Genomic DNA, 19,376 nt, shown 5'->3' on the forward strand with positions numbered 1-19,376 from the left:
TCTGTGTGAAATAATAAAGTCATAAAACCTTTCTTTAGCTTTGAACTCTATTGTCTAGGCGTTCTAACAATAGTTCATATCTTTTGTTACTTTCAACAAGTAAGACTAGTCGTCTTAAATTGATCTAGAAATCAATGAACTTTCAAAAGTCCATCAAAATAGAGCTTTTGAATGTTAATTTGTTGATATGGTCTAAGCAACAATGCCAAAGATTAGTGGAACTCAAATCAAGGGGTTGATTTGAACCTAGTAAAGTTCTTTAAAGAGTTGTTTGTTTTAATCAAGCATATTGACTCAACCTGTAATTGACCATTTCATTCAAATAAACAAACAAACATTGTCTTTGTTTTTGAATGTGAGTCTTTCTGTGTTTGAAAACAGAAATTTAGGTATGTTGATTATGGAACAAAATAGCCATTAAGTTCCAGCCTTTGAAAGGACTTAAAACAAACTAGATGACCCTACAACTAATGTAGCATTGCCATGCTTCATTTCCCACTTGTAGGTCATTAGTGTATCCTAGCTTCCATTGTTTGAGTTATTACCGAAGTAAGAACCTCAAGCGGTATATGATACCAAGGAAGTTTGATTGCTAGGTCACTTCTCTTTAAACATAAACTTATAGGTAGAAACGGAATCGTAAATTCCTTTCATTTGTTCCTCGTTTTCCTATTTCTTGTACCCTTTCTTATAGTCTTAAGAATTGAATTCTTTAGTGTTGACTTTTATACTTTGTTAGACATGTCCAATGTCACCAACAAGGTTCTTTACCATTTTAATTTATGTTGAATATTTTTTTCAACTAGATGATCTTACCAGAAGCTTCTAAAGTTCTCTAAGCATCGATCTATTCGAATGTCTAGGGACTAGACTCATTCGAGAATTAAATGGACAAAGATATTAGGTTGTTAACCATTGGTAAGGCTGAGCGTTTAAACTCAATGCTTTACGATCTCAAAACTACATTGTATTTTGAATTCACAAGCACCAATTGGTTTGCCATTCGATTTTGATATTCGAAAACAACCATAAAAGTCGCTATAAGAAACGTACACTTTAAATTGCTCACTTTCTCTCATTTTCGTGAATCGTTCTTGGATTCACTACCAATCGAGGAAATTTACTGTTACCTTTCTAAAAGGATTTATTGCAGTGCAAGATATTTAATTATAAACAATAATTAAAACATACATTGAAGCATGCAAAGTCTAAACATTTATCATGAATAATAACTTGAAATTAAAGCAACCATGCAATTCAAACAAGTTATTAGCATTTTATTCGATTTTATTGTTCCGGCAGGTGTGAATAAAATGATTCCAAGACCCTAAAACCATTGAAGAATTAAGCAAAGTTTGTCGACTCAATTCTAAAACATTTTAGGTAAGCAAAAGCCTTTTGCTAATAGTCTAGAAACTACTCTTGGTTGATAGGTACGTCTAAGAACTTATTAGGAAAACCTATCGATTTTGCCACGACATAAAAGGACTCCTTACTTATATCGTTGAGTTTCACCAAAACTAACATGTACTCACAATTATTTGTGTACCTTGCCCCTTTAGGACCAATAAGTAACACCTCGCTGAGCGAAAACTATTACTAGATTGATGTAAAGGATATCCAAGCAAGTGTATATTTTGGCATGGCACCTTTTAACTCAATTTTTAAGTTTGGAACTTAAGGCTCTTACTATGTTGGTTAGATTTTAAGTGAACTAAAATCCTTAATCATGCAACATAATCAAGCCACAATCTTATGCATAATTAAGACATATTTAAAGCAATAAATAACTTAAAGCATGCATAAGATAAATGTGATCTAGTATGGCCCGACTTCATCTTGAAGCTTTAACTTCAAAGTCCGTCTTGAAAATCTCCGTGGGAGGCACCATTTTCTTCAAATAGGATAAGCTATAACTAATTACAACTATTTGATGGTACGCAGACCATATTTGAATTGAAAAATAACTTTGGTACTTTAGACCAATTACATTCAAATTAATGGTACGCAGACCATATTTTCTATCCTATTTGGGCCATGCTAGTCACTTCATAACCTGCAAAACAGTACATATACAATATATACCATTCACCCATTCATTATCATGAATGGCCCACATAGCTGGTTAGTAAAACACATTATGCATCACGTAAACATTTGCAGCAATTAATCAAGGGCACCAATAATCTACCAATTATTCAGTCCTTATTAATTCTAATCAAGTTGTTTTAACCTTAAGGATTTGTAGACCTAATCAAGAGTTTATGACTAAAAAGCGCTCCCACTTAAACCAATAAATTTATATGCTTTACTAATTTTAAACATAAAAATGTATTTCTAGTCCAACCGGAAACATACAAATTTAATTAAAATTTAAAGCTCATATCAATTTATAATTGAATCCAAAAGTTTAATTTAATTTCAGTCGTATTTAAATTAATTCATGATTTTAATTTTAGTAAAATAATTAGAATAAATAACATTTATTATAATTACAATATTCAAAATTAAAATCCAAGAAAATAATTTAAATTATTAATTTTAAAATTAATTAAAATTACGTGAACTGAAATTTTCAAATTAAACATTCAAAACGATCTAATCGTAACGCAAACACCCTACGCGTTGCACGCCCATGGGCCGCACGCACACAGCCATTGCTCGCCATGTGCGCGCAGCCCATGCGCTCGTCGCATAGCTGCTGCATCCCTATCGCAAGCCTCCGCACGCATTGGTGCTCGCTGCGCGCGCCAGCGCTCATCGCACGCGGGCTATCGCTCGCAGTGCGCGCGCGACATCGCTCGCTGGGCGCGCGACATCGCTCGCTGGGCGCGCGAGCCTTCGCTCGCTGGGCGCGCGACATCGCTCGCTGGGCGGGCGACATCGCTCGCTGTGCGGGCGACATCGCTCGATGTGCGCGCGAGCAATGCTAGGCGCAGCGCTCGTGGCACGCGAGCTTGCGCTCGCTGCGCGCGAGGCTGCGCGCTCTTGTGCGAGGCAGCGCGCGTTGTGGCGCAGCTCGCTTGCTGCCCACACGCGACTGCCTTGGCTCGCCCTTCGCCCATGCCCATTCGTCCATTGCTCGTGGCACACGACACAAGGCAGGGCTGCTGCCTTGTGCTCGTGCACTACGCCCTTGCTCATTGCATTCGTGCCGCACGGGCGACGAGCTCCCTTGCTCGTCGTCGCATGCCCGCATTATACAACACCCCTTAAGGGTAACACGAAGCGTCCATTGCTTCGTGCATGCAAGTTATATGAACGAATCGCATAAAAAATTTAAAATTTATATTTAAAATTAATGACAAATTAATAAATAATATTAATTTCATAATTTTAGGGCGAAAAATCGAAAATTTATTATCCAATTGATTTCCGATTGTTATGGATTCAAGTCTAGGTCATAAAAATTTAAAATTTTATCGTAAATTTACAATTTTTATGGTGGTTTTTAATCATAGGTTTCTAATTAAATTACAATTAATTATGAAAATCAAATTAATTCTAAATTATTCTAATTTTCAACAAATTAATCATAATTAATAATTAGATTGCATAATTAACAAGACTAGGCATTCAAACTTGTTAAACATATGCAGTAGGTCAATCAAAAATTCAAGATTTATCAACAAGAATCGCAAATATTTAATTTAACATCTTAAATTTACGAAATTTTGCATTCGAAAAACTAAAACCTTCGAAAAGTCATAGTTAGGCTTCGAATTTGAGAATTCTGGGTTTGTCAAAATTTTAGAATTCCTTTTACATGCGGAATTGACACAAAAATCACTCAATTCGGATGAGTAACGAAGAAACTGCCGAAAAACTGCGTACGTATAATTAAATAAACGCAATTTGCAATTAATTAACAATTACGAAAATTAATCACCCCTTTTAATTCTTGCAAATTTGTAATATTTAACCATGTTCATGCAATTTAGATTATGAAAATAATAAGGGGCTCGTGATACCACTGTTAGGTTATGATACATATGACAATTCATAAATCATGCGGAAAAAACCATAAACCCAGGAAAACATATTATTTACACATAATCATTTAGCATAGATTAGATGCATACTCTTTGTTGCGTGCCTTCCCTAGCTGCGCCCGAACCGAACAAGAACAAGTCTTTAGGACTCCAAGTGTCGTCCCTCCGTAGATAGTCCACAGCACGTCCGGATCCGCCTTAAGATTGACCAACTAGAATCGCCCTTAAGGTACTATTATTTTCGGCACTTTATAGGCAAATGTGTGACTGAATTTTTCTTCAAAAACTCACTTTGAATACTTTTAAACTTGTGTTATAAATTGTGAGCCCTAGCCTCATATTTATAGCGGTATGGAAAGGGAATCGAAATCCTATTCAGATACAAATTAATTAAACCTAGAATCCTACAAGAACTCTAATTTAATTAATTTATCAAATAGAATTAGGAATTTAATCATTAACCGAACTCTGCATGTTTTAGGAAACGTGCACGAACACAAACACTTGCACACACACGCACGGCAGCCACGATGGGCCCCATGCGTGCGCGCGAGCAGCAGCCCACTCAGCGCCCGCGCGCGCTGCGCGCTGCGCGTGCTGTGCGCGCTGTGCGCGCTGCGCGCGCTGCGCGCTGCGCGTGCTGTGCGCGCTGTGCGCGCTGCGCGCTGCGCGCAGCCTGCTGGGCCTGGCCTTGCGCTGGGCCTGGCGTTGCTGTTTGTGCGGCGCGCTTGGCTTGCTGGGCGATGGCCTGGCTTCGTGCTGGGCCTCGTCCGGCAGGCCTCGTCCGATGCTTATTCGTACGATGCGCTTCCGATTAAATTTTCCGATTCCGGAATTTATTTCCGATACGAACAATATTTAATATTTCCGATTCCGGAATTAATTTCCGTTTCGAACAAATATTTAATATTTCCGTTTCCGGAATTATTTTCCGATTCCGGTAATATTTCCGATTCTGACAATATTTCCGTTTCCGGCAATATTTCCGATTCTGGCAATATTTCCATTTCCGATAATATTTTCCGACACGTACCATGTTTCCGTTTCCGGCAACATCTACGACTTGGATAATATTTATATTTCCGATACGATCCATATTTCCGTTTCCGGCAATATCATCGTTTCCGGAGTATTCATTCCTTGCCTGTGACGATCTTAGCTCCCACTGAAACCAAGATCCGTCGGTTCCGAATATTCATAGATGGAGTATTTAATGCTATTAAATATTTGATCCGTTTACGTACTATTTGTGTGACCCTACGGGTTCAGTCAAGAGTAAGCTGTGGATTAATATCATTAATTCCACTTGAACTGAAGCGGCCTCTAGCTAGGCATTCAGCTCACTTGATCTCACTGAATTATTAACTTGTTAATTAATACTGAACCGCATTTATTAGACTTAACATAGAATGCATACTTGGACCAAGGGCAATATTTCCTTCAAGGAGTCCTTTTATGTCATGGAAAATTCGATAGGTTTACCTAATAAGTTCTTAGACGTACCTATCAACCAAGAATAGTTTCTAGACTATTAGCAAAAGGCTTTTGCTTACCTAAGATGTTCTAGGATTAAGTCGACAAACTGTGCTTAGTTCTTCAATGATTTTAGGATCTTGGAATCATTTTATTCACACCTGCCGGAACACATAATTTGAATAAAATGCTTAATAAACATTGAATTATGCATGTATGCTAGAATTTAAGTTTATTAAGAGAAACTGTGAATGGTTATTTATTTGTTTATTCTTTTCAATTGTAGTTTTAATATGGCAAACAACAATCAAAACATCATCATGGGTTCTGAGCTTATGGTCAAGCTGAACCTGACAAATTTTCTTGAATGGGAAGCTAAGCTAGTTGAAATAGTCAAACTCAATGGACTTGAGTATGTACTGTCACATCCCATGCCAAGCTACTATGCCAGAGACATGACCCCTGAGAGATTTTACGCCTGGGATGCGGATCTCAAAAAGGTTATGAGTCTCATGCTGAACAATATCCCTGATGATTGGGCTAAAAGGTTTGTAGCCTATGAACCTTTTACGCTCATCAAGAATCTGAGGGATATCTGTCGTGGAAGTACGGAGGACAGGGACCTGAACGTCCATGAGTTGATTGAATCAATGTCTGGTCTAAAGGTTAGTTCTCCCAACAGGTGTTATAGGATGGAGGTCCAAGAAACACATGTTCAGCTCCTTCGCACTAAACAGAGGGTAGGCGTCCCACTGAGGTTCCATGTGGATCTTATGTGTTCATATTTTGATCGCCTAAGTCTACTAGGAACACCAATAAGCGAAAGGATGGCAGTCTCTGTCTTGCTCAATTCACTACACAGTGGGTTTGGTCGCTTCAAGCAACTATACCTAAGTGAACCAAGAGAAGAAACAGTTGCAGAATTTATTCACCTTGTCAGAAAGGCTGAAATAGTACTGGACTGTGAAGCCAAAGATTTACTCAAGGCTAGAAAGAGACCATTCAAGAAAGGTGGAAAGTCCAAGGGCAATGCTAAATCAAAGCAGGACAAGTCCACATCAAGCTGTCTTTATTGTGATGGAATAGGCCATTACAAAAGAGAATGTCCAAAGCTAAAGGAAGATCAGAAGAACGGAACAGTCGTTCCATCTTCAGGTATTTTCGTTATAGACTGTATACTTGCTAATTCAACTTCTTGGGTATTAGATACAGGTTGTGGCTCACACTTATGTTCCAATCCACAGGGACTAAGAAGAAGTAGAAAGTTAAGCAAGGGTGAAGTCGACCTACGAGTGGGAAATGGAGCACGGATTGCTGCATTAGCTGTAGGAACTTACTATTTGTCGTTGCCCTCCGGGCTAGTTTTGGAACTGGAAGAATGTTTCCATGTTCCAAGTCTTACTAAAAACATCATTTCAGTTTCTTGCTTAGATGCTAAGGGATTTTCCTTTTTAATAAAAGACAATAGTTGTTCGTTTTATTTTAAAGAGATGTTTTATGGATCTGCTAGATTAGTCAATGGACTTTATTTATTAGATCACGACAAACAAGTATATAACATAAATACCAAAAAGGCCAAAAAGAATGATTCAGATCTCACCTATCTGTGGCATTGTCGATTAGGCCATATAAACTTGAAACGCTTAGAAAGTCTTCAAAAGGAAGGAATTCTAGAACCATTTGACTTAGAGGATTATGGTAAATGCGAATCATGTTTACTTGGCAAAATGACAAAGAAACCTTTCTCTAAAGTTGGAGAAAGAGCAAATGAACTATTGGGTTTAATCCATACAGATGTATGTGGACCAATGAGTACAAATGCTAGAGGTGGTTTCAGCTACTTTATCACTTTCACTGATGACTTCAGTAGGTATGGTTATGTCTACCTAATGAAGCATAAGTCTGAATCCTTTGACAAATTCAAGGAATTTCAGAGTGAAGTAGAGAATCAATTAGGCAAGAAGATTAAGGCACTGCGGTCTGATAGAGGCGGTGAATATCTGAGCTATGAATTTGATGACCATCTGAAAGAATGTGGAATTCTATCAGAGTTGACTCCTCCTGGAACACCACAATGGAACGGTGTGTCGGAACGGAGGAACAGAACCTTGCTAGACATGGTCAGGTCAATGATGGGTCAGGCCGAACTTCCATTAGAATTTTGGGGACATGCACTAAATACAGCTGCACTCACTATAAATAGAGCTCCGTCTAAAGCTGTCGAAAAGACTCCATACGAATTATGGTTTGGAAAGCCTCCAAATGTGTCTTTTCTTAAGATTTGGGGATGTGAAGTATACGTCAAACGATTAATTTCAGACAAACTTCATCCAAAATCTGACAAATGTATCCTTGTGGGCTATCCAAAGGAAACAAAGGGGTATTACTTCTACAATACATCTGAGAACAAAGTGTTTGTTGCTCGAGATGGTGTCTTTTTGGAGAAGGATCACATTTCCAAAATGACAAGTGGGAGAAAAGTAGACCTCGAAGAAATTCGAGTCGAACAACAAACTCTAGAGAATGCTCAAGATGACATTCAGGATGAAACTCAGAGATCTTTAGAAGAATCTGGTGAGAATCATGGTCAATCTAGAAATGTTACCCCGCGTAGATCGCAAAGATATAGATCTCAACCGGAAAGGTACTTAGGTATTTTGACGAACGAGAGCTATGACGTTCTATTACTTGAAAGTGATGAACCTACGACTTACAAACAAGCTATGACGAGCCCTAGCTCCAAGCAATGGCAAGAAGCCATGCAATCTGAATTAGACTCCATGTCTGAAAACCAAGTATGGGATTTGGTCGATTTGCCAGATGGCTATCAAGCCATTGGAAGCAAATGGGTTTTCAAACTGAAAAAGGACAAGGATGGGAAACTTGAAGTTTTCAAAGCTAGATTGGTTGCAAAAGGTTACAGGCAAGTCCACGGTGTGGATTACGATGAAACCTTTTCACCAGTTGCAATGCTAAAGTCTATTCGGATAATGTTAGCAATCGCTGCATATTACGATTACGAAATATGGCAGATGGATGTCAAAACTGCTTTCTTAAACGGCGTTTTAACAGAAACTGTGTTTATGACACAGCCTGAAGGTTTTGAGGATCCAAAGAATGCTAAAAAGGTATGCAAGCTAAAGAAGTCAATCTACGGATTGAAGCAGGCATCCAGGAGCTGGAATATACGTTTTGATGAAGCAGTCAGTGACTTTGGTTTCATCAAGAACGCAGACGAATCTTGTGTATACAAGAAGGTCAGTGGGAGCAAAATTGCTTTCCTAGTATTATATGTCGACGACATATTACTTATCGGAAATGACATTCCTATGTTGAACTCTGTCAAGATTTGGCTTGGGAAATGTTTTTCGATGAAGGATCTAGGAGAAGCACAGTACATATTGGGCATCAAGATTTACAGAGATAGATCTAAAAGGATGATTGGACTTAGTCAAAGCACTTATATCAATAAGGTGCTTGATAGGTTCAAGATGGCGGACTCCAAGCGAGGCTACCTACCCATGTCTCATGGAATGACTCTAAGCAAGACTCAGTGCCCAAAAACACTTGATGAGCGTAGACGAATGAATGGGATTCCATATGCATCATTGATTGGTTCAATAATGTATGCTATGATATGTACACGCCCGGATGTTGCGTACGCACTCAGTGCTACGAGCAGATACCAGTCAGACCCAGGAGAGGCGCATTGGACTGCTGCCAAGAATATTCTGAAGTACCTGAAAAGGCACAAAGATGACTTCCTGGTCTATGGTGGAGATGATGAATTAATTGTTAAAGGCTATACGGACGCAAGTTTCCAAACCGACAAAGATGATTTCAGATCACAGTCTGGGTTTGTCTTCTGCCTCAACGGAGGAGCAGTAAGCTGGAAAAGTGCTAAGCAAAGCACCATTGCGGATTCTACAACTGAAGCGGAGTACATTGCTGCACATGAAGCAGCAAAGGAAGCTATATGGCTAAGGAAGTTCATAGGTGAACTTGGTGTAGTCCCCTCCATTAAAGGACCAATAGCCCTGTATTGTGACAATAACGGAGCTATTGCACAGGCAAAAGAGCCTAGACACCACCAGAGAGTCAAGCATGTACTTCGTAGATTTCACCTTCTACGAGAGTTCGTTGAAAGAAAAGAAGTCGAGATCAGCAAAATTGGAACTGATGACAACATATCAGATCCATTAACTAAACCTCTGCCGCAGGCGAAGCACAACTCGCACACTGCAGCTATGGGAATCAAGCATATTGGAGAATGGCTTTGATGTCTCTGTTTAATGTTTTAAAGTTTTAGAGTTTAAATCTTTGTAAAACATTATTGGTTAATCATTCACAATTAATGAAAAGAATTCATTTTTCCATTTAATTTGTGGTTTATTAAATGATGAGTCCCTTCAATTTGACGATATATTCAAGATAGACTGTCAAGACCAGTCCTGTGACTAAGAAATGTCTATCAAGTGAACTTGAATGTCAAAGGTTGAAAATGGTCCCTAGTCGGAGTTTTCTATAAAATTGGACGCATAGAAAACGTTAGACGATTAGAATGCAAGATGACTAGTAGTTCTGTTTCTTGAACTATGTGGACATGGCAATGTCATAATCATTTGCATAGATACTTACTTTGGGAAGACTAGTATCGGACAAGACCTATGAAACTTTACTGTAAGAGATGAAAATCTGTCATAAGTAAATTTCATTAAATTATTAGACACTAAATCCTCAATACCTGAGTGATTTGAGATTACTTGTTTGAGAACTGGTTGCTTTGACGTTGACCAACCGTCGCACCGTAAAAGGAGGCTATAAAGGCAACTCTCAGGTAATCACCTATCAAACGAAGTCTAATCTCAAGATCGCAAGATTGGGATTGTCCTCCCATAAATCGGGATGAGATGCTTAAAAGTTGTACAAGGCCACTCGGAGAGCTAGAAACTGTGAAATGCATGGCCGTGCTCGGGTGAATCATAGGCTATGATTATCTGTTTATTTGATCAGTTGAACTCTGAAACCGAGGAACACCTCTGGACATAATAAGGATGACAACTCTTACCTTATGTTCAAGAGCAAGCATCGAGCGACAAAGGAATTAGGAAATGCACACTTGTCCCTAAGGACAAGTGGGAGACTGAAGGAAATAATGCCCTTGGTCCAAGTATGCATTCTATGATAAGTCTAATAAATGCGGTTCAGTATTAATTAACAAGTTAATAATTCAGTGAGATCAAGTGAGCTGAATGCCTAGCTAGAGGCCGCTTCAGTTCAAGTGGAATTAATGATATTAATCCACAACTTACTCTTGACTGAACCCGTAGGGTCACACAAATAGTACGTAAACGGATCAAGTATTTAATGGCATTAAATACTCTATCTATGGATATTCGGAATCGACGGATCTTGGTTTCAGTGGGAGCTGAGATCGTCACAGGCAAGAAATGAATACTCCGGAAACGATGATATTGCCGGAAACGGAAATATGGATCGTATCGAAAATATAAATATTATCCAAGTCGTAGATGTTGCCGGAAACGGAAACATGGTACGTATCGGAAAATATTATCGGAAATGGAAATATTACCAGAATCGGAAATATTGCCGGAAACGGAAATATTGTCAGAATCGGAAATATTACCAGAATCGGAAAATAATTCCGGAAACGGAAATATTAAATATTTGTTCGAAACGGAAATTAATTCCGGAATCGGAAATGTTAAATATTCACTAGTAGAAAAAACCCTTGTTGCAGCGGGCTTTTAGACCCCTGTTGCAGCGTACATCGTATGCTGCAACTGGGGGGCCTGCAACAAGTATTGACTTGTTGCAGCGTACAATGTACGCTGCGAAAAGTACTTTTTTGCAGCGTACATTTGCATGTACGCTGCAACAAGTGTGTAAAATTAGGCAAAATTCAAGACTTGTTGCAGCGTACAAAATGATGTACGCTGCAACAGACTGGTTTGTTGCAGCGGGCTTTTATTTGTACGCTGCAACAAACTAGTTTGTTGCAGCGTACAAATAAAAGCCCGCTGCAACAAACCAGTCTGTTGCAGCGTACATCATTTTGTACGCTGCAACAAATCTTGAATTTTGCCTAATTTTACACACTTGTTGCAGCGTACAAGTATATGCCCCCTGCAACAAAGCTGTGCTTTTGGCGGGAAAATTTTAGTTTTATTTATCTATAGCTAGGGTGTCTTGCACCAAATATAGGAACCTGTCAACAACAATAAATAAAATATCGCAACCTGTAGAACAAATATAAAAAATAATAACTGGTGTTTTGTATACATATATATATATATCCCAAAACCAAAGTGCACGTACTACATTCAAATATACGTTCCAATTTCAATGTACGCATACATTTTAATGGAAACGATTGTTCTATAACAACTAAACCACCTCGATCAAGCGCGCTCAAGCCAATAGTAAATACTTGCGGGTAAAACACTTAGCCCGTTGCTCACGAACCACATCAATTTCCTCACTAGTATAGGCGCATTCCTCGGAGTGTAGACCTTTACAAAAACAGAAATTTCAACTAAGCATTAGATTAAATTCAAATTAAATATCACACTTTAACATTCAAGCAACTAATAACAATGTCCTAATAGTCTTGGAAACTTAAAGCTAAGCATATTAATCATGTAAAAGGTATAAAATGAATTCTTAGGTTATGTAGCTCAAATTTGGGAGCGAAAATGTCATTTTAGCCTAAATAAAACCTATAACGACCGAATGAGCCTTAAATGTGCGTAAATAGATTGGAATGAGTCTTAGAAAGTTAAAACTATGCATATTAAACATGTAAAAAGTTTAAAATGAGTCATTAGATTCTTTAGTTCAAAGTTGGGAGCGAAAATGTCAATCCAGCCTAAATAAGACCTATAACGACCCAATGAACCTTAAATGTGCATAAATAGATTGGAACGAGTCTTGGAAACTTAAAGCTAAGTATATTAATCATTTAAAAGGTTTAAAATGAGTCCTTAGGTTCTTTATTTCAAATTTGGGAGAGAAAATGCTCATTTTAGCCTAAATATGACCTATAACGACCCAATGAGCCTATAGGTGCATAAATAGATTGGAACGAGTCTTAGATCGTTAAAATTATGCATATTAAACATGTAATAAGTTTTAAATGAGTCCTTAGGTTCTTTATTTTAAAGTTGGGAGCGAAAATGCCTTATTTTAGCCTAGATATGACCTAGAACGATCAAACAAGCATTAAATGGGTATAAGTAGATTAGAATAAGTCCTAGAAACTCAAAACTAAGCTTATTAATCATATAATAATTTAAAAATGAGTCCTTAGGTTCTTAAGTTCAAAGTTGGGAGCGAAAATGTCATTTTAGCCTAAATATGACCTAAAACGACACAATGAGCCTTAAATGTGCATAAATGGATTGGAATGAGTCCTAGAAAGTTAAAAATAAGCATATAAAACATTTAGTAAGTTTAAAATGAGTCCTTAGGTTCTTTGGTTCATAGTTGGGAGCGAAAATGTCATTTTAGCCTAAATATGTCCTATAACGACCAAACAAGCCTTAAATGTGTATAAGTAGTTAGAATAAGTCTTAGAAACTTAAAACTAAGCATATTAAACATGTAATAATTTTAAAATAAGTCCTTAGGTTCTTTATTTTAAAGTTGGGATCGAAAATGCCTTATTTTATCCTAAATATGACCTATAACGATCAAACAAGCATTAAATGGGTATAAGTAGATTAGAATAAGTCTTAGAAACTTAAAACTAAGCATATCTATCATATAATAAGTTTAAAATGAGTCATTAGGTTCTTAAGTTCAAAGTTGGGAGCGAAAATGTCATTTTAGCCTAAATATGACCCATAACGACACAATGAGCCTTAAATGTGCATAAATGGATTGGAATGAGTCCTAGAAAGTTAAAAATAAGCATATAAAACATTTAGTAAGTTTAAAATGAGTCCTTAGGTTCTTTGGTTCATAGTTGGGACCTATAACGACCAAACAAGTCTCAAATGTGCATAATAGATAGGATTGAGTCTTGAAAAGTTAAAAATAATCATATGAATCATGTAATAAGTTTGAAATTAGTTTTTAAGTTCGTTAGATCAAAGTTGGGAGCGAAAATGTCATTTTAGCCTAAATATGACCTATAACGGCCAAAGAAGTCATGAATGTGCATAAATAGATTGGATTAAGTCTTGTAAAGTTAAAACTAATCATATAAAACATTTAATATGTTTAAAATGAGTCCTAAGGTTCTTTATTTCATATTTGGGAGCAAAAAAGCCTCATTTTAGCCTAATATGACCTATAACGACCAAACAAGCCTTAAATTTGCATAAGTAGATTGGAATGAGTGTTAGAAAGTTAAAACTATTCATATTAAACATGTAATAAGTGTAATACTCTGAGAAAATATGTAGCTTTTCCTATTTGGTTTATTGTTCACAAATCAGGATCTTTGGACAACAACAAATGCTTATTAATCCAAGAAGCTTTTCCTATTTGGTTAAAACCCACACATTATTCACAATCTTCAACTTTTGTGATAATCATAAATCATAATGGACAAGCACTGTAGAATAGAGGTAGTCTAGATGCCTGAAAAACCTATAGCCTGGATATCGAACCTCCTAGTTAGATGAAAGCTCATACCTGACCAGATGCGGCCAATCCATCAGTTAAAAGAGAGACAGCCAACCACACTTGCATACAGATTTGATGAGCAGCCATAGCTAGAGGACCTTGACGAGCAGCCATCGAGGTCCCAATCGTCATAGTTATCAAAACAGCCACAGTTCTTCCAATCAGAAATCCACCTGGAAAAAAGGTAAACATAAGGAAACAGACGGCAATCCAAACATGTACGAGTAACACTTTAAGTAGGTACAAACAATGGCCACTTAAGCAGACTAATTTAAGAAGTTTGTAATGGTGATTATTAAGTAGAAGGTTATTAAAATCAATGTGTTGGATAAAGAATCAAAAACAGAAAATAACCATAAACATTTCTCTGACACTCACCAGATTTTAAATAGACCCCAAACTTCAGATCTCCAAATTTTGGAGGTAATAATATTACTCTCTTGCTAAGAAACCAAATCATCAATGTACAGACATAAAAAGTCAAAAAGTCAATATCTACACCTGCATTGGCCGTATCTGATCCCACAATAGAATTCAGTGAAGATTTACCAGTAGGACTATTAGAAAGAGCTAGCTGGCTAATCTGAGAAGTAGCAGACTCCAGAGATTGCTTTAAAAATTTGGATCTTTAACATCTGTCTCCTCCATATCCTCATCAGCTGAATATTTTGAGTTCTTAGCTCTATGAACGACAGCCTACCAAAGCCGAATTAACTAATCAATCTTCTGTTAAAAACTTAAAACATATATACAAATGGGGGGGGGGATTATACTATTTTGAGATTGAGGCTATCACGAATGATTTATTTTCAGGGATGAAGAAGCTATGCTGACCTAAAAATTATACTCACAAGCCATAATGATTATCACCCGGAATCTACACTACAACAAACTAATAACCGACCTTACATATCATATGGAAAAATGGTAGCTGCAAAGAGATCATTGACTTCTTGGACTCTACCGAGATCTCACAACTTTATGAGAATAACTGGGTACGACCTCTAAGAATAGTACTTTCATGAAAAAAATTGTTACACTTTAAAATTAGGATGTCTTTTAAGCAAAAAGCTTGTAATGTGGAACAGAGATGAAGGCCAAAATATAATCATAACGGGAAGACCAGAACTCGTCATCAAAACATGATTTGGAATAAAGCAAGGGAAGTTAAGCCAAACCAATGAGTCAGTGACAACAACTGTACACTACCTCACTAAGTCTATATACAGGAAAATCTAGCAGAGGATGCGCATAGAAAATAGTTGCATTGTTACATTGATTTATTTTGTCAGTGTCTCTCACATACTCCTACCATGTTAGGCCTAGCTATAGTGACTGGACAAACGAATTGAACAAACAAATTAAACAAACCGTAAAAACAAATTGAACAAACCCTAAAAACGAATTGAACAAACGAATTGAACCCTAAAAACGAATTGAAAAAATGAATTGAAGAAACGAATTGAACAAACCCTAAAAAAGAATTGAACAAACGCAAAGAACCCTAAAAACGAATTGAAAAACCCTAATTCTTAAAACAAAAATCAGGTAAACGAATCGAGCAAACCTAAAAGAGGGGACAGGTAGCCGCGGCGAAGAGGTTGACGGAAAATAGGACGCGAGCAACTTTCTTTCTTGAAACCACCGGCTCATGTTTCATTATCCAATCCCACATCTAATAAGACCACACCAAATATACTTGTGGAAGAAATCAAATTACTAGTCGTCTTATAATAAACAATGATTACATTCATGATACACAGACTACCAAATAAACAAAAATATCACATAAATGGAGGAAAAGATTGGCATTAGAATGCAGAACAATGAAATCCAACTATCTAATGGAACCAATTACAAAATTTTTGTATATATTTGATTTCCAGAATTCCTTGCTTTTCTACACAGTAACTGGTTGCAACATGTAATTATCTTTGCTCAGGAGTTTCTTAGCATAGGAAAAATAACACATGAAAATGAGATCCTCTATTAACCAAACCATACAATCGAATCTATGAACTGAATCCCCAATTAAAAGCTGACCCATGGTTCCTTTGCCAATCCCCCCCACATAAAAGGCTTTAAATTCAATCAAAACAAACAAATTCACAAGCATAACCAACTCAATTATACAGTAGCTCACACTTTATCATTACTTAATGGAAAAACCCAGTTAATGATGTTCAAATTCGCAGCAACAACAACAACAACAAAGAAAACTGAAATTGTGCATAAATTAAGGTGCTTAAGAGAAAATTTTACCCATTGTTAATTTGGCGACGTTTGGAGTCGACATCTTTGCTCAATTGAACCGCCTTCCTTTTCCGCACATCAAGAATAGGACTCAAACAAACAAAAAAAATTAAATGTATGAATCCACCAAAATCAAGTTCCGCAATTCCAATTGATTAGAAATTGCAACTCGACATCTACAATACCAAAACCTAGTTGTGAAATTGGAATCGAAATCAAAAGGCAGAATGATAGGCAGAATCAAAACGGCCGAGCAAGCTAATAGGTGGCCTCTGGCGAGGAGGCTAGAACCACCGACGAAGAGAAAGGGTTTTTTTTGAGGGGATGACGCAGGGAAAGTTAAGGGAGAAGAAGGGAATTGAGAGTGAGAGATGCTTAATTTGTTTTGAATTAGTTTCAACGAATATTGCAGCGAAATTTTTTTTACCCGGGTTATTGCAGGGGGCTTTAACAAGTACGCTGCAACAAAAACGAGCTATTGCAGCGGGCTTTTAAAATGTACGCTGCAACAAACTTTTTTGCAGGGAACAATTAAATTGTACGCTGCAATAACCCTTTAAAGGGTTTGACCCGCGTTGACCGACTGGTTGTTGAAGCGTATTAACACATGTACGCTGCAACAAGGGGGTTGCAACAGGGGTTTTTTCTACTAGTGATTGTTCGTATCGGAAATGAATTCCGGAATCGGAAATTTAATCGGAAGCGTATCGTACGAATAAGCATCGGACGAGGCCTGCCGGACGAGGGCCCAGCACGAAGCCAGGCCATCGCCCAGCAAGCCAAGCGCGCCACACAAACAGCCACGCCAGGCCTAGCGCAAGGACAGGCCCAGCAGGCCGTGGCAGCGCGCACAGCGCGCGCAGCGCGCGCGGGTGCTTGCGTGGGCTTGTGGCTCGCGCAGGCCTCGCTGCGTGGGCTGCTGCTCGCACGCACGCATGGGCGGCCCATCGAGGCTTCCGTGTGTGTGTGCGTAAGTGTTTGTGTTCGTGCACGTTTCCTAAAACGTGCAGAGTTCGGTTAATGATTAAATTCCTAATTCTATTTGATAAATTAATTAAATTAGAGTTCTTGTAGGATTCTAGGTTTAATTAATTTGTATCTGAATAGGATTCCAATTCCCTTTCCATAACCCTATAAATATGTGGCCTGGGTTCACAATTTATAACGAGTTTAAAAAGTATTCAAAGTGAGTTTTTGAGAGAAAAATTCAGCCACACATCTTGCTCAAAAGTGCCGAAAATTCTAGTACCTTAAGGGCGATTCTAGTTGGTCAATCTTAAGGCGGATCCGGACGTGCTGTGGACTATCTACGGAGGGACGACACTTGGAGTCCTAAAGACTTGTTCTTGCTCGGTTCGGGCGCAGCTAGGGAGGGCACGCAACAAAGAGTATGCATCTAAATTATGCTATATGATTATGTGTAAATAATATGTAATCCTGGGTTAATGGTTGTTTCCGCATGATTTATGTAATATCATATGTATCATAACCTAACACCTTCATGCGCCCACACAAAGGTTTTGTGCGACCACACAAGTGTTTTGCAAGGGAATTGCTGAAATTGTTTTATGCGCTCGCACAAGAATTTTGTGCGCCCGCACAGTGTGAAGCCTCTGAATCGTCGTTCTATGTGGACGCACACACTTCTCTGTGCGCCCGCATAGACCCCTGTGCGCCCGCACGAAGACGCGGGATGACTCTTTTTACGAATTTAAACTTCTATTTTTGGAAGCATATAAATAGTTTTTCGTTGTATTATTTTAGAAGTTAGTTTTAGAGAGAGTTAGTTTTGAGAAGCTTTCAATTTCAGTTTCAATTCTTAGAGAGAGAAAGTTAAGAACTCTTGATTTGTAGATTTCAATTTGAAAAATTAATGTAGAATTCTTGAAGCTTAATAGTAATTTCTCTTCCTCTCATTCTCTTCTACTTCTTCTTTTTCATTCTTAATTGCTTTGATTTCTGAATTTTGTGATTTCCTTTTTGATTGTTATTTCCTTTGATTCTCATCATTTCAAATTCAATTGCTAGTTTAATCTTCAATTTCATTTTCAATTCCATCACTATGTTCAATTTCTTAGTTTCATTCCTTAGCTCAATGTGTAGTGAGTAGTCCAATTGTTAGGGATTAGGGGTGATTCTTTGGGAGTAATTGGGGATGTAGAGTTGATTTGTTGATTGGTGATGTGATTAAATAGTGACTTGCAATCTAGGATTTCCATGTATGATTTGATTAGTAGTTGTAAATACTATGACTATCATTATAATTGGAGTGTTCTTTGTGGATTTGTCAAGAAATTGAGAGTCTATGAATGAATTTGAGTGGCTAGTTGATTTAATTTCCCATCCTAGTTCTAAGGTGATACGAGAGCGTACCATTGGAGTTAGTTTTGCCAAGGCTTGCTAACCGAGAGGGGTGCTAAGCCATTATAGTTGGTTTCTTCCTTAATTGCATATCTTTACATTATCATGCTTGCATTGCAATTCGTTTTCCCCAATGAATCCAAGTTGATCCCCGATTCCCCTAACGCTTTCCATAACTGTTTGCCTAATTAGTCTAGATTCCCTAGTTATGACACAATCATTTTAATTCTCTTTCTAAGCTAGCTTGGTGTTTAAACTCAAACCAATTTGTTCTCTTGGGGAGATACCTTTGCTTGCCACTATTGTGCATATAGTGTGTTGGTTTAGGATCATATAAATTTTGTTTGATTTGGCGGTTTTCGATTCAACGACACGGAAATTACGCTTATCACCAAGCTGGGACAACTTCAAGATGTGTACATACATCACGCAAATCCCGACAACGTGATCTCGTCAACAAATCACGACTCTGTCAAGTACCCTCTAAACTTATCTCTTGTCAAATTTTGATTTATCCCAAGTAATCTCGTACTGACTTAAGCATCGGAGTGTCTTTTTCTAACCCAATGACCAATCCTCACGCTTTATCCGGCTGATAGTAGGACATTTTCTTGGTAGCTAGATAAGAAATTTGGTGCAAGGTAA

At 37.8% G+C, this 19,376-nt stretch overlaps 1 protein-coding gene and 1 long non-coding RNA gene across 2 annotated transcripts; both read right to left on the bottom strand.

Annotated features, from left to right (window-relative positions):
- Nucleotides 1-11,746: 11,746 nt before the first annotated feature.
- LOC130459740 (protein DETOXIFICATION 45, chloroplastic-like) lies at nucleotides 11,747-14,699 on the bottom strand. Its single transcript, XM_056827263.1, has 3 exons — nucleotides 14,496-14,699; nucleotides 14,127-14,290; nucleotides 11,747-11,998 (listed from the first exon to the last, which is right to left on the bottom strand). The coding sequence occupies exons 1-3, from the start codon at nucleotides 14,575-14,577 to the stop codon at nucleotides 11,888-11,890; spliced, it is 357 nt and encodes a 118-aa protein (XP_056683241.1). The 5' UTR covers nucleotides 14,578-14,699; the 3' UTR covers nucleotides 11,747-11,887.
- Nucleotides 14,700-14,733: 34 nt separating this feature from the next.
- Nucleotides 14,734-16,418, bottom strand: LOC130459850 (uncharacterized). The gene is made up of 3 exons (XR_008919537.1): nucleotides 16,380-16,418; nucleotides 15,685-15,792; nucleotides 14,734-14,813 (listed from the first exon to the last, which is right to left on the bottom strand). It is a non-coding gene; the product is annotated as an uncharacterized lncRNA (long non-coding RNA).
- Between the last annotated feature and the right edge of the window lie 2,958 nt (nucleotides 16,419-19,376).

Source organism: Spinacia oleracea, chromosome 4 (genome assembly GCF_020520425.1).
Source record: "Spinacia oleracea cultivar Varoflay chromosome 4, BTI_SOV_V1, whole genome shotgun sequence".
Lineage (NCBI taxonomy): Eukaryota > Viridiplantae > Streptophyta > Magnoliopsida > Caryophyllales > Amaranthaceae > Spinacia > Spinacia oleracea.

What these genes read in the sequence shown, in the direction of transcription:
- LOC130459740 (XM_056827263.1), bottom strand. Translation starts at nt 14,577, where the DNA reads ATGATTTGGTTTCTTAGCAAGAGAGTAATATTATTACCTCCAAAATTT. An exon ending in TGGGGTCTATTTAAAATCTG is followed by an intron (nt 14,291 to 14,495) that starts GTGAGTGTCAGA and finishes CCTTTTTTCCAG; the next exon opens with GTGGATTTCTGATTGGAAGA. An exon ending in GATTGGCCGCATCTGGTCAG is followed by an intron (nt 11,999 to 14,126) that starts GTATGAGCTTTC and finishes GTTTTTGTAAAG; the next exon opens with GTCTACACTCCGAGGAATGC.